General features: G+C 30.1%; 1 protein-coding gene across 1 annotated transcript; it reads left to right on the forward strand.

Annotated features, from left to right (window-relative positions):
- Nucleotides 1-26,089, forward strand: me31B (ATP-dependent RNA helicase me31b). The gene is made up of 6 exons (XM_065499675.1): nt 1-139; nt 10,728-10,877; nt 11,143-11,248; nt 23,475-23,853; nt 24,947-25,594; nt 25,674-26,089. The coding sequence occupies exons 2-6, from the start codon at nt 10,828-10,830 to the stop codon at nt 25,871-25,873; spliced, it is 1,383 nt and encodes a 460-aa protein (XP_065355747.1). The 5' UTR covers nt 1-139; nt 10,728-10,827; the 3' UTR covers nt 25,874-26,089.

Consider the following 26,089-nt stretch of genomic DNA (forward strand, 5'->3'; position numbering starts at 1 on the left):
GTTGTATGCAAAAAAAGTCATGGTTGGCACAACTGATTTTTATTTAAGTCATTTAGAAGAGAACACATCGGATTCGTGGATTTTTTATATTGTCTTTTTATAATAAAACAGCATAGTAAACAAAATCTGAAAATATTTGGTATGTATTGACTTCCAAACAATTTTAAACTATTTTTTTAGTGATTCTAATAATAATATTAGCAGTTTGTGGACAACATTTGTATCATTAACCAATAAAAAAGTTCAATTCTTCGAAACCAAATTGTGAATGTTTATGGTGTTGTTTTTCTAAATTATGCCGACACAGTGAAAGTAACTAAAATACTTAAAAATTCAATATTATAGTGGAAAAAATAAGATTAATAACTTAACTATGACAAAACTAAACTGAAAACGTTAGTTCTTATTGCTGCAAAAATTAAAATGGCGAATAAAAATATAGTGGACTAAATAAAAAAAAACAACAATTATATTTCTTTTCAAGTTTCACTTAATTGGGACTGGCCCCAAAATAATTATTTGGATAATTTCATCCAAATAATCATATTTTCATTAAAAATATGATGAGTAAACCATTGTCCTAAGTCGTATATCACTTGGGAAAATGCAGCATCCAAATGCATTCTGTCAATATGCAAGCTTATACTTTCAGCCATTCCGATAATATATCGAATCACTAAAAATATTACAAATTGCTAATTACAGACGTTTTTCGTGTAACAATAACTTTATTGCAGAAATAGCAGGGAAACGTTACCAATTAGCCAGTATGTATTGTTAAAATCTATAAATTATAAAATTATACTTTCTATCTATGTATGTAAGTAGTAAACTATATGTCATTGTTATATTTAATACATTAATAGAAAACACTTAAATCGTTTGGAAATCGCCTTAAGGTTCGTAATTGCATTTACAAGCTAGTTATTTTTTAGTTGAGTTATTTTTCCTAAGATTCCGCCAAAAACACTTAATATTTTCTTATATTTTCATGAAGTATCCTAAATCAAGAATTTAAATTATGATTCCAGTTTTTATCCGATTTTTACCATATAATTTTGACTAATTATAAAATACAGTTTCAATACTTTAAATATAAAACTACAACTCTCCCAAATATTAAGTAGGCTGATAATGTAGAAGTTTCCGAAAAAAAAATAATTATAATTGGAAAATGCAAAATCATCCGTTCGTAAAGTGTACAACCCATAACAGGTAGAGCGAGAGAGAGACAATACAACAAATACAATTAAAGCACAAAATTTCACTTATTTTATTGCTACCTGAGTCACCAATAATATGTTTGTACAATTTCTCTTGAAGATAAATTACTGTCCTTACTGGTTAGTTGTGGTCCAGGGATGAAATTTTTGATACGATCGTAATGGTTTTTATACATTTTTGAGTATTTAGTATACTTTATTAAATATGTTTAAACATATTTGGTCAATTCACAAGGTCTCTTATGTCATATTGTCATAATGTCCTAATATTTCACAATGCTTTTTATTGCTTTTAAAGCAAAAAATGCCCTAAAATAATACTACTCCGTATGCTATGTTTATTGTGTTATCATAACCAACCAGAGACACCTGTGTCGAATGCCTAAGAGTCGGTTAAGCCGAGCCTCCGAGTCGTGATATATTAGGACATTATGACAATATGACTGATAAGAGACCTTGTGAATTGACCAATTATTTCTTAAATGGTCTATAGTTTTTCTTTTAAATATATTAGCCCTTCTTCTTGCATCATTGTATATCTATTGCATTTTTACTTTACACTAACAAAATATTCAGAAATACATCATTACATAAATTTACAATACAAATATATGTATATTTGACCAATTCACAACGTAGTTGTATGTTGTACGTTGTATGATAGAACTATTGTGGTTGGGAACACCAAGTCGTAAGTTTACCGTATCAAGCGTTGAAAATGCCAAAAGAGGAAGATAACAACAAACATTCAGAAGTCTATTAATATGTAAAATTAATAATGCAAGCGAACAACAGCAAACTAATGTCTGCATTGTGTGAAAAATGCAAACAATTGGCAAATATTTAAAAAAACCGTTTTTCATAAATTAAATAAAGAAGTATTACCGTTTGGTTGTTATTTTCAACAAAAATGAGCTAATTTTTTTTGTTTATTTATAGATATAAACTTTTGGTAACTCTTAAAATTTCATACAACATTCGAAAAACATGTTAAAATATTGTAGGTGTTGTACAAAACATTTATATAGGAATTATCAACAACATTCGTACAACTATTGTACATTCAGACGACTTATAACTCATACGACTGTACAACGTCAGTTGTGAATTGAACAATTGTGTTGGTTCATTTACCTGCTTGTTTTACTATTTTCTTTTACTCTTTAAATTAAAAATTTGCAAAACCAGTAAAAAATGAACAGACGTTTTATTAATATAGTTGAATAAGTTACTTTCATGATCTCAGGTTTTCTTACTATGTACTGTTGCTATTTTGGCCATGAAGGCTTAATATTACGAAATAAATAAAAATGCACAAGATTGTGAATACCGCTATTGAAATTTGTTTAATTTTTTATATAGTTTGGTAGTTCATTATATAAGTTTAATCCTCTTCCTTAATTTGATGGTACTGCTATTTTCTAGTTTGCAACTGTATATCATACTTAGCAATGCGCCCAAAACCGATCTCTGAGGTACATCAAATGACCAATTGTTTTTCTATAGCGAACGAGTACTTTGAGTGGAAATTTAACATGTGTTTTGTTATTGTAACAAAAACAAAATACATGTAAAACGTCCACTCAAAGCACTCATCTTATTGGCCATAATCGGTCATTAATTTCTACTTAATAATATTTTTTTACATATAATTTGAAAGTAAATTTTTAATTAGACTTAAGTTCATTTTTATTATAATTTATTTGTAATAATTCAAAGAATATCACTGAATACTAAAATTTTAGACAATTGGCAAATTGGAATGCATTTTCTACCCTGCCAAGGGCGTCATCAACAATCTTCATTGTCAAGGTCTATTTGTAAATATCATCTATTTAACTTACTATTATTAGGAATTAGAATATGGGAAGCCTAATTCATATTTATATTATTTGTAAATTAGACGAAATTTTAAATATTTTTATTATATACACATCTGCTCAAAATAATAGATACACCAAAATTTATTTTTTAAAAACGAAAAAAAATAATGGTATATTGTAAAATTATAAAAAAAATTCAGTCGATTTTTATTTATAGTTAAAAGGAGAGTAAAAAACAAAAACAAAATATTTTATAATTAATAATAAATATTATAAAGTAAATTAAATTTCTTAAATTTCGAAAAATTTGGTGCTCATAATAATAGATACATTTTTAAAAATTCTTATTAAACAAAAGCTAATAAATTTTATCTTAAAAAAATTAGTTTATTATTAAAGTAAAGCTAGTATCCAGTATATCCACCTTTGTTTTGTAAAACTTTCTCCACTCTTCTGGGCATACTGGATATCAAGTTCTAACACTTCTCCAATGGAATCTCGTACCATATTTTTTGCGTTTTCTCCCATAAATCGTCTTTATTTTTGAAAACTTCCTTTGAAAGCCTTATCTTTAATTCACTCCACAAGTTTTCTATTGGGTTTAAATCAGGGGATTGGCTGGGCCAGCTTAAAACAGGTACGTTATTCTCCAAGAACCAGTTTTTAACTAATCTTGAACTATGTTTTGGGTCGTTGTCCTGCTGGAATGTCCATATTAATGGCATATTTTCCGATGCATATGGAAGCATTACGTTTTCCAATATGTCTCTATACCCACTAGCATTCATGGTATCTTCTATTCGGAATATCGGACCAACACCATTCCATGAAAAGCAACCCCAAACCATTATGTTTCCCCCGCCATGTTTTACCGTCTTTTTTGTAAATTTAACGTGGAATTCTTTTCCTTTTGGTCGGCGTACATTTCTTTGGCAGTCGTTTCCAAACAAATTTATTTTTGTTTCGTCGCTCCATAAAATATTTCTCCATTTTTTTCGCCTTCACACCCGGACCATTGTAAGTGCTCTTTAGCAAATTCTAATCTTGTCTTGATATTTTTTTTGCGCATTAGTGGCACTTTTCTGGCAATTCTTCCCGGCAATTTAGCTTGTAAAAGACGACGACGAACTGTTTGTGGACTGATTTCGTTACATAGCTCCGCAGAAATAGCTTTCGATGATATGAAAGGGTCTTTTTTAACCATAAGGACGATCCGCCTATCTGTTTCTGGACTGGTTTTCTTTGGTCTACCGCGAGTTTCTCTTTTTTGTTTTTTAGATAAAGCATTTTGGACAAAATGTAAAGATCTTCCTATGCTCTTTGCTATTTCCCGTAATGATTTTCCTTGATTTCTCATCGTTTGAACAATTTTTTTCTCATCTTCGGTACAATGATGATTTCGTCCCATTTTCTTCAAAAGAGTCCTATTTTTTATAAAATTGTTGCTAAAATTTAAATTATACTTACTGTTTCACGTAAATAGGAACAAAAAATTGCACAAAAAAAAAATTGTATATAAACAAATTACAAATTACTGATGTGTATCTATTTTTATGAGCAAATAATTTTTTGTAATTCAAATAAATTCGTTTTTAAAAATCAACATGAAAGCAAATAGTTGCCAGATTTTTTACTGACATGACATTGCCAGATAGAAATTTTAATAATATGATGTATTCTTAACGCTTGCGAGGAAATTTTCAATGTTACCGCCATTTAAATTTTTTCCAATTAGGTGTATCTATTATTTTGAGCAGATGTGTATGTGTATTCTTATTATTACAAATTTATCATTTTTATTTGAAATTTCGTCTAATTTACAAATAATATAAATACAAATTATATATATAAAAAAGTTCGAATAATTACCAAAAATCTATAAATAAAATATTTTTTTACGAAATCCAGATTTATATTTCGAAAAGAAATTATTCTTTTCCATATATTCATCTAGTTGTCCATTTATAACCATATCAATTATGTTTTCAATGTACTTATATGTCGGAATTTTTAACATTTTATTGCATTATTCACTTTCTACATTTGTGTTTCCATAGATAGATTCTTTCCAGTTATTTTCGATTTTTTTGACATTCGGAAAAAACTCACTTGTTTTTGAAAAAATATATTGACAAACTTAATATGCATTCGCATTGGAAAAATGTAAATTTTACTTCATTAAAACACATTAAATTGTGTAATTGTGTAAAGCATTAAAGGCATCAGTAGTCTTGCTGTAAGGTATCTTATCGGCATCGTAAAGTTGATTCATATTTTTCGAAACGTAAATCCGCATATGGTCTTGCGAAACGGCAAATGCAAAATACTGTAGCTTATGTTTGCAAGTCCATCAACAAAATATATAACAAAATATATAAGCCCAATTCACAATGCACTTGCAAATGTTCTTGCATCATTGTATATGCATTGGATTTTTACTTTACATTAACAAAATATGCATGAATTACAATACAAATGCACAAGATTGGGAATACCGCTATAGACTTGCAATTGTCTCATCATTGCTTTTGAGCAATACTAAAACTGTATAGCTTTTTGCATCTAGCATTGCAAAGTTGCTTAAAATACCGCTTACTGTCAATGGAAAAACTATTGTAATAACAAATAGTTGCAACCAAAACGCAGCTAACACTGAATACCGCTTATTTATTTCAGCTAAACCATTACCATTTTAATTGCATTTTTTATTCTATTTTCTACTGAACAGTCCTACCTTAAATGAAATTTTATCTTCTAAAGATTGTTTCGATATTTGCCAAAAAAAAATTAAAGACAAAGCTTCTGCATATTTTAATTCCAAATATTATTAATTTTGTGTGGGAAGCTAAAACAAAATTTAAACAATTTTTTTTGTTTTATATACAAATTCTGAACAGAACAAAAGCACCAAAATTCAGGTATTGATTTGCCTTTCGAAACAAATTTTTATAATTTTTGAAATTTTGTTTTTGCTTTCCACATAAATATCACTTTGGTGACGTGATATTTATGTGAAAAGATATTGACAGAATCGCAATTATATATTAAGCAAAGCACGCTGTACATATGGTCGTTAGTGATACCGTTTTTGGTAAAATAATAAATAGTTAACTCAGAAGTACGATTAATATTGAAAGTGATGCTAAAATGGTGCAGAAAAAGTTTTCGACAGTGACATTGATGAAATACGAAGACGAAGAATATGATCTTAAAATGTATATAAGTGAATTTTACCTAGCACTTGACGAAGAAAATCTTCTTATTTTCCATTATTTAAAGAAATTGTAATTATTCGAATTCGATTAATTTTAAACATGTAATCGAATTATGGAATAAGTTGATATCTCTTATTCGAATTATTCGTTTTATTCGAACAAGAGAAAAATCGAATAATTTGGACACCGTACTATTTAGTAATTTTCCCTTTTTGTTTAGTTTTTCCTGTTTTAGTTAACTGTTTATTTATTTCATTTATTCAGAATCAAGCCCTAAGGGCCAAATTTTATTCCGCATAGGTAATATTTTGCATACTCTGATTCTTTATTTTATCTCTATGTAACATGATTCTTATTAAGTAAATATTTAATATCGGGCAGATGTTTTATAAATTCTTTAAAATTTTTCGATGTTTTATTATGTGAATAAAGATTTTCCCCCATATGTATAAAAAAATTTTAAATTTATCGAAGGTTTATAAATCAAATTTTGTATGGAAATTTTGTTTTATAAACCTTGGGTTTATTTTTTAAAATATTTTATTATTTGTCCACATTTTCTAATAGATTAGAAATCGTCTGCTTTTAATTTAAGAAGAAACAAATTACACAACCAATTTTCAACCAAATTTATCCAATAAAAAATCACTAAAATCAATCAGAACTGGACATATTCATAAATTGTAATTATTGTAAAAAATTTATGTTTTAAATGACAATAAATATATTTAAAATAACTTTGAAAACTATGTCCTTTTATTTTTTCCAATCGAATTCTTAATTTTTTAAATATCGTATTTAAAAAAGATGATTGTCAAAATGCAAACAAATTATGAAATGACGCCATATTTCAAACTATCTCACTAAGGAGCAAATAAAATATCATGCTTATGAAAAAGTTTACAACGTGTCTCTTACCCCCATTATCACAATATGTACAGCTGTGTTCAAAATAATAGGAGCAATAGTTGTCCATAACTTAATAAGGTTATTTTGTTAGTCTGTCAACATTAAAACCATGTAAAAAAGCTAGCGGTTGTTACAATGGAATGTAAAAAACCAAAATGAAAATAAATTATTATGATAGCTTTTATTTCTGTGATTTTTTATAGTGATTTCTTTATTTGTCCATGAAGTGCATGAATCAAAAAAATAGGAGCAATTGTGATTTACAATAAATTAAAGTGATTAAGTGAATATATCGTGTGTGAAATAATAAGTAAATATTGTAACATTATGTTTTTATATAAAATATTGTTATATTTTAAAACACTGGGACGTGGAAAGTACAGAAGCGAAGAAAAGCGTGAAATTATTAGAATTCTTCGAAATCAAGGGAAAAAATACATTAAAATTAAAGAAATACTATCGTGCTCTGATCAGAAGATTGCAAATGCCTTGTCATACGAAAAAAAAGCCGAGACTCACGTTCGGAAGCTGAAAACATCGAGTCAAGGTGATCGCCGTATAGTACGCTTTAGTAAAGGCGACCCTTCCGCGTCAGCAAATAAAATTCAAAATTAACTTAAACTTCCTTTAAGTGTTGTTACTATTCGTAGGTGATTGCTGGAGAACAAACTATTCGCTAGAAGTCCGCGAAAAGTGCCCTTACTAACTAAGAAAAAAATCAGCGGCAAGATTTAAAAATCCCCACGAACACATCAATTGGCCTAAGGAAAAATGGAGAAATATTTTGCGGACTGACGAAAGCAAAATTGTATTATTTGTTGGAACTGGATCTAGGCAGTACGTTCGACGTCCCCCGAACACAGATATGGGGATGCTTTTCATGCAACGGTGTTGGTACAATACACGAAATAAAAGGCACTATGGACCCAAAAATGTACGTGGAAATATTATGCTGCCATATGCAGTGTGGAATATGCCACTAAAATGTGTCTTCCAACAAGACAACGACCCGAAACACACGAGCAAATTGGTAAAGGAAGGTTTTGGGTCAACATCGTCTAGGTTATCTCATGTCCTGTTCAGTCCCCAGACTTGAATCCCATAGAACATCTATGGAGGGATGTTAAGAAATATGTTGCGGAACGAAAACCGTAAAATGCAGCTGAATTTTGGTCTGTAGTGAAAAATGGGTGGAATCAAATTCCCCTAAAGCGATGTCAGGATTTAATCGACTCTATGCCTCGCAGATGTGCTGCAGTAATAAAAAATAAAGGATATTCTACCAAATACTGATCGCATTTAAAGTTTCTGATAATATTCATAAGCTTTTTTAACTTTTTTAATAGTAAATATTAATCAATACTGAAATGCTCCTATTATTTTGAACAGCAATTTTTAAAATATTGTTTTTTAACTTCCCGTTACTTTCTTTTCAAAAGCTTTATTTAATAAATGAATTATTTAAATAATTTAGGATTAAATCGACATTACATTACACAAAAACAAATAGAATAAATCTTGTTGTTTTTAGTTAAAAATTAATCTCTTGTTTTTTAATAGGTTCACTCCTATTTTTATGAACACAACTGTATATCACAATATGTTTTAACCTAAACCTAAAACATACATTAAATATTTTAACAGACAGTATAACTATAAGTTAGAATATAACCTGACATGGTGTTAATGAGGATTAGAGGAATGTGATTGTTCCTATTTTCTAAAATGTTAAATAACGTATCATCTTTTTTCATAAGTTTCTAGGAGAAGCAAAAAACGGTATAAAATTAAAACTACTTGAGATATTGAAAAAAATGTTCAAATCTGAATTATATTGAAACTAGAATTATAATTTATACAAAAAAAAGTTTTTCTCATAAAAGTTAAATAAAACCTAGCTTTCCTCTGTTTCCTATTACTTACATAAAAACCTCAAAGTTTACATTAAAGCTCATTTTTATTTTTGTTAAAATAGGGCTATCTGCTTATTTCACTGTTAGAATCAAAAAAACTTCTACTTGTAAAAACTGCTATCTAACATATAAGCACGAATATTAGGAATTAATAAAAACTTAACATATGTAGGATTTAGACGTCGTTTTTAAATTACTTTGTGAAATAAACTTTAGTTATTATTCTTAGAGTTAATGAAAAAAAACAGTTTTTTCGCTCTCCTGTAAAATGTTGATTTTGCTTATAGCACTATTTGAATATAAACCCTCGATATGATTGTTAAACTTTTTTAGTTATTTCATTGTAGTTTTTCATTAAGTTCATCAATTATTTCCACGAATACTTCAAAGAATTATGAATCTTGAATGATAGGTGATCGATAAATAGCAGAAAATCTCAATGATTAAAGTTGCTGTTTTAATCATTGAGATTTTGTGCTATTTAACGTTCTATGTTTGCACTTATCAAGTATATGGATTCACAGTATTTATTGAAATATATAGTAGTGTTTGATAATGTTGCAAGTTGATTATATTCTTATAATTGTATTTCACATTCATGTACTCTATATGTTAAATTAGTTTCCTTTAATATTATAAAATATAGTTTATCCATACTTGCAGTTGCTTCCAACTAATTAAAGTTATTATTTAAGCCTTGTACATTAGTTTAAATTCCATATATACTCTTTAATGGTTAATCCATTATAACCATTCTCGTCTATAGATTTAATTTATTATGATACACCGGGAACCATAAGTTGCATGATTCTCAAGTCCTAAATTCAGTCTCTTATTAGTCCAATCAAACCAGAATTTGATTTATTTTTGAAAACTCGATTGAATTTAAAACTAATTTTCTGGGCGATTTGCATAAGTTTATTACAATTAATTAAATATTTTCGCGAAAATTCAAAAAATTCGGATATGTTAGGAATTAATCGGAAATTGTTGAATTAGCTAAAAATGAACAATGTATACAGCCCAATTATGAATAAAAATAACCGGGAGGTTTTCCCATTTTTCCTAATAAAATTCAATGTTAAAAGAAAGAAAAGACAAAAAAAACTCCCGTGGAATTTTTATTCATAATTGGGCTGATAGTGTGATTTTATAAATCAATACATTCGAAATAAGATATTTGGATTATTTTAACACTTTCTTCGTTTTTTGTTTGTTTCTGATCTATCTACAAAACATGTTTATTTCGAATATAAAATGGCCTATCTTCAAGTTTTTATTAGAATTTTGAAGTTCTGAAATGTACAAACAGCAAATTTAAAATAAATTTAAATTTATTTTATTTATTCACAAATTTTAAAATTTTGTTTTAAAAATAAAAAAAATTTTAAAATATGCAGTAAAAATCTTAAAATAAGCAAATTATATACACTTAAAAGGAAAGTATCTTCTGATTCGGAAAAGTAATTGGATCAAATTGATTTTGGATTTCTGACTACAAGCATGTATTTGCATGAAAATCGCTGCCCTGATTTTGATAATATGTACAAACAAATTTAAATTTTCGTTAAGTAGGTTATATTGAAAACATTTTTAATGAAAAATTATTTATAGCTAAAAACAATTTTTTATATATATTTTCAGAATTGAGAAAAGTTATTATTATCCTATATACAAATTTTGGCTTATTGTTTAATGGTTTTGTTTTAAAAGTTGACGTATTTAATTTATCGCAGTCGTAAAAATGATGACAGAAAAGATTAATTCTGCACATGGAAATATGATTATAAAAAGGTACGTTCTGAATTTCTATTTAATTAAGATTTAATTTTCAGTTAACAAATAAATTCAAGAAGTGTCTTTCTCTTTATTTCATTAAATGCACACTGCGACACAAGAACAACCTTTTCCCGTGACATGAACCATTTTATATAGAGTTTTTCAATATGTGGTTATTTTCTATATGAATTTGTTCATGTCCTGTAGTCCTGTCGCATGATTGATTAAATATACCGTATTGATATTAAAAAAAATAACATTAAACATTTATCACTTGTAGTATAAACAAAGAACACCAACACCAACTTGTTACAAACATTGGAGATGACATGGGTTGGAAATCTAAACTTAAAATACCACCAAAAGACAATCGTTTTAAAACAAGTGTAAGTACAATATGTATACTAATAAACTTTATATATTTATATTTTCACATACAATTTATATGTACGCATAATAAATGTTTCGTCGTTGCACATTGCTAGGTTTACCCACTTATTTAAATATTACTAAAAAATGTGACATGAAGTTAATACCCTAAATGGCATTGAATTTTAATTAATCAAGGAAAAATATATTTGTTTTATTCGAATAAATAACATTTTAAATTTAGAATGAAAACTTATTCGATCAATAATAGTCGTATAAATCTATTTTCAAGTTAAAATTTAAAAAAAATGTATACCTTATTGAAACAAGACCAATAGTTAATAATGTTATTCCAAGTTGATTACATTGGAAATTTCATTAGAAACGAATTTCTACAAAGTTAAAGTATAAATATAATAGGGACTTCCGAACTTTGAGAGTGTATTTTGCCAAATCACCATGGACGGTATAGCGATCAACAACATGTGCTTAGATAAAAGAGATTCAAGAGCGTTCAATACATCCCGAAAAGTCAGTTTGGTGTGGATTTTGGGCTGGCGGCGTCATTGGTTCATATTTATTTGAGAACGACGTTGACCGTCAACGACATGTGGTTTCAATAAGTTTTCTTAAGTCGCCTGTCTATGCGAATAAGCCACAAACCACAGCGGCTCTCAAAGTTACATTCCATACATAATCAAAAGGCATCAATAGGTCTTTCAAACAAATAATACATTTCGATGATATCTCACACACATTTTGTGTGTGTAAGACCCGTTACAAACTAAAATTTGGACAATGCTATCTTAATGAAACAAGTCCGATAGTTTATAATTTTATTTCAAGTTGGATAGATTGAAAATTTTATAGACACGACTTTCTACATTCATTTTCCAATCACCTTTATATTAAAACACTAATATCAGAACATTATGAAACCTAATTTAAAAACGAAATCCTTGTGATTAGTAATGACCTAGGAAAGGTTAAAGCAATAGAGTTAAGAATCTTAAGCTAATTGGCAGTAAGTTAAGGATTATATCCAATGATGCCTGAGGTGAGCTACAGATGGCACCAGTTATGCCAATGGAAGCACATCTCTGAACTTTACTGAACATCTTCCTATAACTACTTTTTCTCATTGCATCCCACCAAACCGTGCAACCATAAGTAATAATGAGCCTTACCAACCAATGTGTAAATCCAGGTTATCATGGCTGATCGTAGTCCCCAATTCTTACCAATAGAATTCCTGCATGTGTAGTACGCCTTTATTTTATTTATTTTCATTTATTTAGAATCAAGCCCTTAGGGCCAAATATGATTCATATTCCACTCAGAAAAAATTAATTACATAAAATTAAAAAATTTATACATAGTAAGAATAGAAATTAAATACTAAAATTTTTTAAAAAAAATATGATAATCAATAAAAAAAAAAATTGTAATATAAAGTATAATAATTATATATACATTATACGATAACAGTATTAGGTAATATGCAAAGGGGAGAATAATAAAAAAAATAGAAGCAAAGAAGCAAATTTACAAACTTTGTTCAAAATATTGTTTCAGTCTACGCTTAAATGTTTGATTCGAAAAAGAAAAAAATTTTAATTTTATGGGAAGAGGATTCGACACCCGTAAGACTCACACGTGAAGTGATCTTTCATAAATGGAAGAGGCTATACGGTGACACACTATCTGTGGGTTTCTACTAGATCGCGAAAATTGGAAACTATCTACAATATACCTCGGATAATTCATCATAATAGTTTTACGAAATAGTAACAGCATTCTTAATTTTATGAAATCTTCAAATGTAAACCCAATAAAATCCATAACATAGGGAGAGACATGAGTTCTAATTCTCAATCGGTAAATAAATCTGATAATACGATTAAATGTAAGTTGGATTCTCCTCAAGAATGTACTGTTGGTGCCTGAATATATCTCCAAGGTATACATCAATTGTGACATTAGGAGAGCATTTGCAACATTCCTCCTAATACGAAATGGAAGGTACAGATCAAGTGAATATAATCTTCTGATGGTACCATTCACACGTGCGCAAACATAATCAATATGTTTCGAAAAATTCAGTCCTCGGTCTAAATAAACCCCCAAGCACTTCATTTCATCCACAAATTGTAAACCAACTCCATTCATAGATATATGGAAATCTTCAGCATCACATCCAAAACACATAGCTTTAGACTTATCAGTATTAATATTAAAACCATTATCCTCCATCCACCGAGAAATTAACCCTAAGTAAAAATTAACATTATTCTCCAAAACATCACGGTTATTCGATGCAAACAAAATCTGAATATCAGCATATATAAAAGATTCAAAAGAAGTAACATCAAAAATATTAACAAAGTCATTGATATAAATCATGAACAACAATGGACCAATTACCGAAACCTGGGGTACTCCACTCGAAACCTCTAAAGCATATGACTTCGTACCACACACTTCAACGTACTGCTTCCTCCCAGACAGATATGATTGCATCAACTTACATGAACATCTGGAAAATTTGAACATGTCACACAACTTTAAAATTAACCTTGAATGTAGTACCCTGTCAAATGCCTTCGACAAATCCAGCGAAACCAATACACTCATTATCCTCTCATTAATTTTCCGTCGTATTGAATCTGTAAGTCCACCAAGTAGAGCAGTAGTACTATACTTTCGTCTAAACCCAGACTGATTGACATGTAATAACTCGTTCTGATCTATATAAAGCATAATTTGGTCCTTCATAATATGTTCAACAATTTTAGAAAGAATTGGAACCATAGAAATTTGACGTAGGTTTTCAATCGAATTAGAATTTGCCTCCTTCCTAATCGGTGCCACTCGTGCAATTTTCCAGATCGAAGGATATTTAGAGGTAGTAAATATTGTGTTAACAATATGCGTAAGAGAAGGACTTATGTAAGGGAAAATAATCTTGATAAATTTCAGAGGTAAACCATCGTGTCCCGAAGCATTTGAACGGATCTTACATAGCGCCGAGTAAACTTCGTATTCATCAACTCCACGAAAAGAGAAAGAATTCTCATTAAGAAAGTTTAGATCAGTTAACGAAACTACCGGCCATTCATAAGACTGGTTCGAAATAAAAAACCGATTGATATCGCATGGATCCACGTTATCTATTTCATCCTTACATTTAATACATCCATTTTCCCTTAATAAATTCCACATCTGTCTATTATTCAACCCCTCTTGAGTATTCTTCTTCCATGGTAATTTGTTATCAAGGAAGTTCCTAAATGCTTGGCTCTCTCTGATAAAGTCAGCTCATCCGTCTATTTCCGGCAAATTAAAACTCTATCCTATGTTTCCTGGTAAAGAGTACTAACTCTGTTTTCGTTGGGTTTAGACCCAAGAGAGGTCGCATGCATGATTTCGCTGATTGTCAAAAGAAACACAACGTTGTCAGCATAGGCTACTATCTTCCTTCCGAATAGATTTCACCGCTAGTAACCATAACAAGGGAGACAATATGCCACATTGCGGTGTACCCCTGGTAACCCGCCATCTAATCCTATCAGAAATGAGTTGTTAATCCTGCTACCAAGCATCGAAACTTGCCAATTCAACAAGTCCTTAACCCCGAGTTCAAATAACAACTCTCTTATAGCCTCTAGCCTAATGTTATTAAAGTCTCCCTCTATATAAAAACGCAGCTAAAGTATATTCTTTATGCTCTAAGCCGTGTTCAATGCAATCCACAACCTCATGCAGCGCACTCTCCACAGACATACCCTTGAGGTAGGCGTGCTGAGCATTGTTAATGAATTTGGTATCTATAATGCTCATAAGAAAAAGATCTATCAGTCTCTGAAGAGTCTCCAACAGAAAAGACGACAGGCTTATATGTCTAAAATCATTTGGCTTCGAATAGCACGGCTTATCGGCTTTGGTTATAAAGATTACCTTTTTACCGCCATACTAATTTTTCCCCTGAGGCTATTTCCCCATTACAATTGTAATTGTAATTTTTATTGAGACTTTCAATTAGATACAAAAATTGTCAATATCACATTTTATACTTAAAGCTATTAACGTTTTGCTTTATCACATTATAATTGAAAATGCTACATGCTCTGTCGTAGACGTATTTGTTGGAGTAACGTTTAGTGTGAGTTTTAAAATGTCTGTTAACACAGCTTCTCAGGATTTTCCTTTCAAAGATTTCCAGTTCATTTGCAACTGATGGTGAAATGGTAAGCCAAATTTGAAATGCATATAACAAGGCAGATCTTATAGCAGTTTTGTAAACCAGTAGTTTAGTTTTCTGATGTAAATATTTGTTGTTTAAAATTTTTTAAAGCATACCTGTAATTCTTTTACATTTCAATAAGGTTGCTCTGCCATGATTATTAAATTTGAATAGTTTATCGAATGTAACTCCTATGTATTTACATGTAGATTTAAAAGGAATAATACTACCATCAAGGGATAGTTGCAGGGACTTGCTCTCTGGTACAACAAACCTTGGGCACTTTCCTGAAGCATTTCGTATGCATATTGCTTCAGATTTTAACGCATTAATTTCAATTCCCCATATTTTACAAAAATTTTCAATAATAGAAATATGGTGTGAGACTTTGCTAAGGGCTGCCTGCGGTGATACGTCGTGACTGAAAATCAAACAATCATCTGCATATAACATTGCCATTGAATCATGTGTTTCATGAGGGAAGTCGTTTAAATATAAGTTGAAAAGATATGGAAATACGCTGCCCTGTGGCACTCCGCTTTTTACTTGTCCAAATTTAAATCGCATCGAATTAATTTGCACGCAGAATTGACGATCAGAAAAATAACTTGAGAATAATTTCACTAAATATGGATCGATCTCTAGGTTGATTAGTTTATACAAAATTCCTTTGTGCCACGCTGTATCGAATGCCTTTTGAATATCTAGTGACACAGCCACAGTACATTTCTGTTGTCTTAAATTACACTAGTTTACAAATCAAACATTTTTGTTTGCTCATGGAATGAAACTTATATTTTTGAGAAGAGCTAGGGACGCTAGTTAATTGACCATTTTTTGTTTCCCACCTATACGTCAAAATTTTGAGATATATGGGTTTTTATTTTTCACCTGCCCTGAATACTACTAATGCATACTGTAGTGTACCGAATTGTAGTAATTAAGTATTGACATCGTTTTTGGGTACTCAAAACTCTGACGAAGCTACTAGATACTTTCAGAGTTGTATTCTTTTGACAAATTCCAAAAAAATTAACGGGGAAAAAATAAATACTGTTTAAAGGTAAATCTTTCCTATAGATAAACGTTAATAAATCGCTATTAAATACAAAATTCTAAAGTAAAAACTATTTTAAAATGTCTTCTAGAAAGTGTAAAATAAACCTAGACCATGTTTGTTTTATTTGTGGAAAATTTATTCAGTCAAATCGAGGTTCTCCTATAACACAAACACTGCAAAATGCTTATTTACATTAAAAAATTTAGTAAAAGCTTTAGATAAGACAAAAACCAGCAAGTGTTCCCGAGTCTTTCTGAGGCTAAACTAAAAGAAGGGATATACAGCTATGGACATATAAATGGCACATTTTACCAAAAGTTCTTTCTTATACTACTATATCGTAAATACTATTAACAAACAAAAAATTTTTGGTTTTTTGCAAAGTTTTACTACTTATCTTTAAAATGAATATAAACAAAAATTTAAATTCATAATTTTAAAAAAATTTCTTTATTAAGAAAAAAAACACCACTGAAATCAGCTGGACACATAAATGGCACAATTTTTAAAAAAGAGAAAAAAATCATTTTAATATTTCATTTGTTGGTTTTTTGGTATGTACAAATATTTTACTATTAATATAAGTGATGTAGCCTTTGTTTTTGATAACAGCTTCGCACCTGCGACCCATATTTTCCACTAGTTTTTGGCATTTTGTTTTGGGTATGGCATACGAATCTTTCTGAGCTGCCGACCACAGATCGTCCATATTTTTATAATTTTATTGTTGCTGTATCAACCTTGACTTCGTTCCAAAGGTCCTCTATAGGATTTAAGTCAGGGCACTGGGCTTGCCAATCCAAAACTTCGATCTTCTCTGCACAAAACCACATCTTTTACTTCTTTAGACGAGTGTTTGGGGTCAATATCTTGCATTAATTTGCATGGAATCGAAGGCATATGGCTCCATATGGTTTATTATAATATCTAAGTACTGAAACTTATCCATTTAGCCATTGATTTTTATAAGGGGACCTGCCATTTATGTGTCCAGCTGATTTCAGTGGTGTTTTTTTTCTTAATAAAGAAATTTTTTTAAAATAATGAATTTAAATTTTTGTTTATATTCATTTTAAAGATAAGTAATAAAACTTTGCAAAAAACCAAAAATTTTTTGTTTGTTAATAGTATTTACGATATAGTAGCATAAGAAAGAACTTTTGGTAAAATGTGCCATTTATATGTCCATAGCTGTATGTGGGTCCTCAAATAAGAAAAATTTTGGTTGATACCAAATTTGAGTGTCTATTAACCGATGTTGAAAATGCAGCATGGAATTCTTTTAAACTTGTTGTTCAAGAATTTTTGGGGAATAAGAAAAGTCAAAATTATAGAGACATTGTTGCGAATTTATTACATAATTTTGAACTGATGGGTGTAAATATATCCCTCAAAATTCACTTTTTACATTCTCGTGTGGATTTTTTCCCGGAAAACCTCGGACTCATAAGTGACGAACATGGAGAGCGTTTCCATCAAGATTTGAAGTTTTTCGAGAGGAATTTTTAAGGTTTTTGGGATTAGAATATGCTACGAGACTACTGTTGAAGTGTCGTGAGGAAGACAAATGAAAATAATTATAAAAAGAGCACTAAACACTTCAATTTTAATTTTTTGTGCTAATTTAATTTACATTTTTATATGTTTCGTTTTTAATAAATATCTCAAAAGTTTGACGTCCAGGATTTTTTAAAATATTTTTTCCGAAGTTAGAAGACCTAAATACACAAATCCCCATATGTTTCATTTCATGAACAAAAACCTTGTAAACTAGTGTTATTAGTCACATTGCTATGAAATTTCAATAGTGCATGCGCTGTTGAATGTGTCCACTTGAAGCCAAATTGAAAACATGATATTGGATCAATATATGTTCCAGAATTTTACCCACATTGGACAACATCGATATCGGTCTAAAATCCTCCAGTCTTTCACTTTTCCCTTTCTTCTTAATGGGAATGATTTTCCCATTTTTCCCGCAAGATGGAAAGTAACCATTGTTGATACAATTATTAAAAAGTATTGTAAGAAATTCTATTGTTACATCAGGTAATCTCTTTAGCAGGAAGTTGGAAATGTCAAATAGACCAGAAGACTTTTTACTGTTTATACTTTGAATAATATTTTTCACTGTAGCTGGTTTAACGAAATGAAAACAATCTTCATTTTCCAAGGAGTTAAGTGTGTCGTCTGATATTAATTGATCTATTTCTTCATTTGGTAGATTTCTATTGTCAGGTGGCATTATTTCAAATGTTTGCACTTCCATATCACGACGAAAATTAATCCAATTTGTATTTTTAAATGATGTAAAATAACTTGGGAGTGACAAAACAAAATCAACGGAATTAAACTGGAGTTCCATTTTTATAGGAAAGTGGTCAGAAAAAGTAGGCAAGCCAAAAATGTTGTAGTTTGGGTAATCAGTGTTGATCAGGTTCGAACTGAGCAAAAACTGATCGAGATACGATTCGCCATTAGGAGAAGAAGGTTTATTGTCCGAAAAACGGATAATATCCAGTGTGTGATCCTGGAGCCATCTGTGCAAATATCTTCCATTGCAGTTATGGTTACGGTCACCCCAAGAACAATGTTTTGAGTTAAGGTTGCCACCAACTATTACACCGTCAAAAGTTGTCGAAGCATTGAGTATTTTTGATAGGCCGTTGCTGATGGCGACTTCGTTTGAGTTGCATGGAATATAAAGTGATCCAATTAAGATTTCTTTTCGGATGTCATCAATATTCATTTCGATTTTTAAGAAAACATTAAAATTAATTTCATTAATTCTAATTCTGCTATATGCAATGGTGTTATTGATTATAATCCCAATAATCATAGATAAAATTGTAACCTTTGAGTTTAGGATTCTCTGTAGGAAAGATTTTCCTCAATACGAGTCATTATAAAAACAAAACATTTCCGTGGTTGGATTAATAATTAATAAAATAAAAAACCTTTGAGTTTTATATTTGCATTCCCTCTGATATGGCACTCCTAAATAAATGCGATATATATTTTGTTGTATCTTAGTAAATTTAAGAGTTCTATGCGTCGACTTGTATCTACAAGCGAGCTTACATTAAAAGTGAGGAAATTAAGCCTTCTACGGGTCATAAGAACTTTGAACTTTAGTAAGTAGCCTTTTGAATTGTGTATTATATTTTTGAGCCCCTTGCCCTGCTGAAGGGTGACCAAATATAAGCCAGCGTCGCTATTGTTCCTCTTATAATAATTAGTGGTAAACTTTGAGACTTTATCTATAGTATTAGGAATTTCATTATCCAGGTAAGCTTTTACCTCATCAACCTCAGTTTTGAAGTGTAATCCACGAATGACGAAGGACATTTGACGTAGTTCTTTTGGGGTGAATGAGTAAGAATTATTTTCTTTAAGCAAGGCCATCATCTCGTTGTACACATTAATATCTGAAATAAATAGTTTGCTTTTGTGTCTATTAATATTCTTTATCTTGAAGTTAATTTTCGGTTTCCTCGCTTCAAGTTGTTCTACTAGAACCTTACATTAACGTCGTACATAATTATTGGTGGGCAAAATAATTTGCTTGGCTTGGCCTCCGGCCGGGTGCTGCTTTTGCCATTCTCAACGTTAGGTATTACCAAATCAGCAAGTATTTGATAACAGTTCTGAGATTTATTGGTCGTCCCGTTGCCACCATTACATATTTTGGAAACATCAGCTCCTATTGGTGAATCTGATTCGTATCTTTTCCTTTTTTGTTTTGCAAATGCTGGCATTATCGCATATACTGCTGCCACATATAAGACAGCCGGTTTCTGTCGTTGTTGCTTGTGTAGTCACCGCAACGTCCTCACCAACTACCATTGGATCCATATCATATATAAATTTATCCTTTAATTTTATATTATTTTATTAAAATAAATTGTCAGTAGAAAAAAAAGTCAACCACTCGCCAGTGATGCCAATCGTTTTTTTCTTCCCCAACACAACTAGAAATGAGTAAAAAATTACAAAGCACAAACATATGAAAAATAAAATAAACAATTCAGCACAGCTGCTCTTTGTTTAGATTTGCTTTATTAACATCAATATAATTTTTAATATACATTTTATATACTTTAATGCAGGGTTTACAATTGTTACTATATTAGCCGTCAATTTACTGCAATTTATATATAAAATATACATTTTTATCAATCTGCATACTAAAAATATAGTTACTATTATAGTTACTAATATAAAAATTGCTGTTACTATTCATATATTATACAAATTGCAATGTTAGTTTGCAATTTCTAGTAGCAGATACAACCAGTTGTCAACTCGTTATTGTAGCACAACAACCAAAATATATGTTCGTGCTATAGCAGCATACACACTTTTTTGCCGAACTAATATAGCATTCGTTTTTGTTTTGTTGTGCTAGCAATTTTCTCTGGCAGCAATTTACATTTCTTTGGTTGCTATGCTGTGGTTGCATTGATATTTCTTGTTTTTTGGCTATTGGATATTATTTTATTGTCAAGTATGTAATACGAAATAACGATTTTAGTTTTAGAAACTATAAATATGTAATATGTAATAAAATCTTTATTTATTAACAAAACTCAATGAAATTTTCAACGTTTTTTAAATTTGTCATTCCAAATTACAAAGTGTAAAAAAACTTTTCAAAAGGTCAAAAGGAATCCCACAATTCCTAAAAATTTAAGCGAAAATCCCAAAAATGGTATTTTTTTACAATTTTAACCATAGGTTCTACATTTCCTTCGGGTCTGGGAAAATACTTTGGGGATAAATAGGGAACACATCAAGGTTTCTAAAGCTGCTTTCCGTTTTGAAATGCCAGATTTATTTCCAAAAAATTTTGATTCTGCCCAACTGTACATTGGGTGTGTTTGCTAATATGTTGTTATGCACTTATCAAGAACAGCAACTAATAGCATCAATTGCAGAAATGTCAATTGTTCTTTAGCACAATCAAAGAAATGTGTGTTGTTGCTAGAAAAGTTTGGCAGTACAACAAAATAAAACGAATGGCGTGCAATATTAGCACGACAAAAAACTGTGTGTGCTACTAAAGCACGAACATATATTTTGGTGGATATTCAATGGATTGTGTTTGCTACTAAAAATTGCAGACTAGCATTGCTATTTTAATAGTAATATGAACGAACAGTATGAATATTTATATTATGTAGTTAATTTTGATGAAATGAGATAATTTCATATTTATTGCATAGTCAAATGTAAGAAATATGTTGCTAGAGCTGAATATCGAAACCCTAGTTTAATGTCACTTTTTCTTTAACAAAGTTAAAATTTACAAAATAAGTTATGTACGCGGTAGGGTTTTCTTGTAAAATTTAAAATATTGCCATATTTATATGAAAAATTTTGAGGAATGCACATGTGATTTGATTGAAAAGTATGGCAATGCTAACAAAATTAATCCATTAGTGAGAAACAGAGTACGGAAATAAACAAATCGAAACGTTTGCTATCGTTTTGTTTTGTTCTTTTCAGTGAGTAAAACAAAAACCAAACACATACAATGAGAATGATTGTCCCATTATGTTTTGTATTGTTTTTGCTCATGAGCGCAAACTGTACATTAATATAAACGTACGCAGCTAGAAAAGAGTAAGAACAATATTGAAACATTATGATAAAAAACGTTTAACAAACGTTTGGTAATTGATTTACTCATTATGTACGATTGTTACATAATGCAGATGAGTGAAAAGCTAATCGTTTCGTTTTCTCTCTTTGTCACTTGAAAAGTTTTTGTTTTGTTTTTGCTCATGTACAATATAAAAATTTTGATTTGTTTTGTACATTTTGCAAACGTTTGCGAAATGTTTTGTTTGTTTTCATACTCTGGTGAGAAACACAATCATTGGTTAAATCCCGGCAAAATATGTTTCAGGTTTAATACAACAGCGTGTTAAGCTAAGTTTAACTGAGAAGTAAGAAACTAGCTCTTAAAGGGGGGTCAGACGGCATGTATTGCTTGTGTTTTGTGCCATGTATTTGGACATTTTTCCACATGTAAACATATACATACCGTGTGATCCATATAAAACCTTGTGTATGTAAAATACATGTGTATTAATCGTGACATTTTTGGCAATTAGAGCATATTATATTTTCGTATGTATAACAGTGTTGTATTTTGAAATACAAGACTGTGTGAGTGCAAAATAAAAAAAACAAAACAAAAACAAGTAAAGAAAAATCATAACAAAATAAGTTTCATTGCATTAAATATATTTATTGTGATTTAAAAACGTTTTAAATAAATATATTCACCCTTATTCTACTTGGCGTCGTCGACATCGTCGTCAATATTGAGTCAAAAAATGGTAGATGTTACGCCGATATCGATAACAATTGGTAACTTTTGACAGCGTTTTGTACTTTAACCCGACTTATAAAAGTATACAATTCTGTCAAAAGTTACCAATTGTTATCGATTTCGGAGAAACACATACCATTTTTTGACTCAATATTGACGACGATGTCGACGACGCCAAGTAGAATAAGGGTGATTGTTAAAAACAACATACTTATAAACTAATAGAGGTTATGTCACATGCAATTACATATGTACGTTTGAACGTGGAAATTATGAATCACATGGAATTCCATATGTATCGAATACATGTCCCAATACACAATCAATACATGCCGTCTGACCCCCCTATTAGTGTAGAATTCTAACTGATTAAGATAGCCCATGAAAAAGTATCTACTTGTGTATTTCAATACTTAATGCTTAAATATGCGTGTATCGGAGAAGGGAGATATAATTTGCCTATGCAAATTTCTTCACTTTAATTTAGTTTATTTTATTTCATTATAAAAGGTATCATAATGGATCCCATTGGTCTCCTAAATCTATCTATTTTATTATGATGAAAATTATTTACGACTTAGTTTTCATTTACATTTTCAGGATGTCACTGACACTCGTGGAAATGAGTTTGAAGAATTCTGTTTGAAGCGCGAACTCTTAATGGGAATCTTTGAAAAGGGATGGGAACGACCATCGCCCATTCAGGAAGCAGCAATTCCAATAGCATTAAGTGGAAAAGATGTTTTGGCGAGGGCCAAAAATGGAACCGGAAAGACGGGAGCATATTGTATACCCGTCTTGGAGCAAATCGATCCATCTAAGGATTATATACAAGCCTTAATAATGGTTCCGACCAGAGAACTTGCTTTGCAAACATCGCAAATATGTATCGAATTGGCAAAACATCTTGATATACGAGTAATGGTTACTACTGGTGGTACAATTCTAAAGGATGATATACTGCGTATATATCAAAAGGGTAAGTACAATCGAAATCGATCAAAGTCAATTTCAAATTTAAAAATTTGTTTAAATAACATTTTCTTTATTTTGTGCAGTATAATCATTGAGAAACAATAATAACAGTTGTTGAAATATTAAACTAGATTAATCAGACGAATTTCTAGAGTGAAATAAAAAATGTATCAAGTAGTTATAAGGGAATACATATATTATTATTGAACTTTATTTTGCTACATTAACTAGTAATATAATTCTAATTTAAAAATAACATACAAAAATTTTCACATATAAAATAAAATAATCTGTTTCATTCGGGCTGAAAGGCGGCAAAAAGTGTACTTATTCTAATTCTATTTCAGAATTTTCTAACTGTATTTCAGAAAATTCCAATTGTATTTCAGAAATTTCTAATTAAAATTCAAAAAAAAAATTATAATTTCTGAAATACAATCAGAAAATTTTCTAAAATATAATTAGAAATATCTGAAATACAATTGGAAATTGTGCTGTTAACCAATTGTAGAAGTTTAGAAAATTTATTTATTAATCTAATGACTTTTATGCCTTTTTCTCCATGATCTGTTCTTACTGATTGCAATATAATGGAATCGAAAGCTATGACTTGTTTCTTTATTATGTCTATTCTGGGTGTGGAAACCAATGAGCTGATATGATTTGAGCTTCAGTTATAACTAAGCTTTGTTTAATTAATATACAGAAATATGTCTAAGATTTATTGTACTGTTTGTACTGTAAACGAAAAGGAAAGTCTTTGTATTAACTTTTAAAAGTGAAAGCTGATATGATTTGAGCTTCAGTTATAACTAAGCTTTGTTTAATTAATATACAGAAATATGTCTAAGATTTATTGTACTGTTTGTACTGTAAACGAAAAGGAAAGTCTTTGTATTAACTTTTAAAAGTGATCCGATAACTAAAACAAAAGAAAATATTGTGGACCACAATTGTTTTAGTTTTAGTCCTAATTTTTTGTTTTTATCAACTGTTGTTATTGCTCTTATGGGGTTAGCTTATATTGTAACAAATAAAATCTGGTGGCTCTATTTCTGTAAGTTACGTTGATTTATTTTTCTTTTTTCCCTGGTTAGTTCAACTTATTATTGCAACTCCTGGGCGTATTCTTGACTTGATGGATAAAAAGGTTGCGGATATGTCTCATTGCAAGATACTTGTATTAGATGAAGCCGATAAACTGCTATCACTTGATTTTCAAGGCATGCTGGATCATGTTATTTTAAAATTGCCTAAGGATCCTCAGATTCTTCTATTTTCTGCAACTTTTCCGTTGACTGTTAAAAATTTTATGGAAAAACATTTGCGAGAACCGTATGAAATTAATTTAATGGAGGAATTAACATTGAAGGGTGTCACGCAATACTATGCATTTGTTCAAGAACGCCAAAAAGTACATTGCTTAAACACTCTGTTCTCTAAACTGCAGATAAATCAATCGATCATATTTTGTAATTCGACGCAACGCGTAGAACTTCTAGCAAAGAAAATCACCGAGCTTGGCTATTGTTGTTATTATATTCACGCAAAAATGGCTCAAGCTCATAGAAATCGCGTATTTCACGATTTCCGACAGGGCTTGTGTCGAAATCTTGTCTGCTCTGATTTGTTTACTCGTGGTATAGATGTTCAGGCCGTCAACGTTGTCATCAATTTCGACTTTCCACGGATGGCCGAAACCTATTTGCATCGTATTGGTCGCTCCGGTCGATTTGGTCATTTAGGTATGTATACACTGACTGCCACACACTCACAGTCAGTATAAATTATTAACTAATTGATTTTAATTTGTTTTCATTACAGGTATTGCAATCAATTTAATAACATACGAGGATAGGTTTGATTTACATCGAATTGAAAAAGAACTTGGAACTGAAATCAAACCAATACCTAAGGTGATTGACCCAGCTTTGTATGTGGCCAATGTAGCTCTTAATTCCGGAGAATCTAGTAATAATGATCTTAATAATTCATGTACCGAGGAGGGAAATGTTAGCAAATAATATGCTATTATCAAAAAATTATACATAAAATTCTAAAAAGAAAAATTATTGAATTTTTGAATTTTCATTTTTGTAAGATTCTTTTTATTATATATCTTTTTTTTTTTAATAAAAACAAATTCTGTACAGTTTTATAGACCTGTATTTGATTTAAAAAAAAATATCAAGTCACCTGAAATAAAAACAAAACGCCCGAAATTTCGTTAAACCTCCGAA

This window comes from Calliphora vicina, chromosome 2 (genome assembly GCF_958450345.1).
Source record: "Calliphora vicina chromosome 2, idCalVici1.1, whole genome shotgun sequence".
NCBI lineage: Eukaryota > Metazoa > Arthropoda > Insecta > Diptera > Calliphoridae > Calliphora > Calliphora vicina.

What these genes read in the sequence shown, in the direction of transcription:
- me31B (XM_065499675.1), top strand. Translation starts at nt 10,828, where the DNA reads ATGATGACAGAAAAGATTAATTCTGCACATGGAAATATGATTATAAAA. An exon ending in GGAAATATGATTATAAAAAG is followed by an intron (nt 10,878 to 11,142) that starts GTACGTTCTGAA and finishes TATCACTTGTAG; the next exon opens with TATAAACAAAGAACACCAAC. An exon ending in ACTGCGTATATATCAAAAGG is followed by an intron (nt 23,854 to 24,946) that starts GTAAGTACAATC and finishes TTCCCTGGTTAG; the next exon opens with TTCAACTTATTATTGCAACT.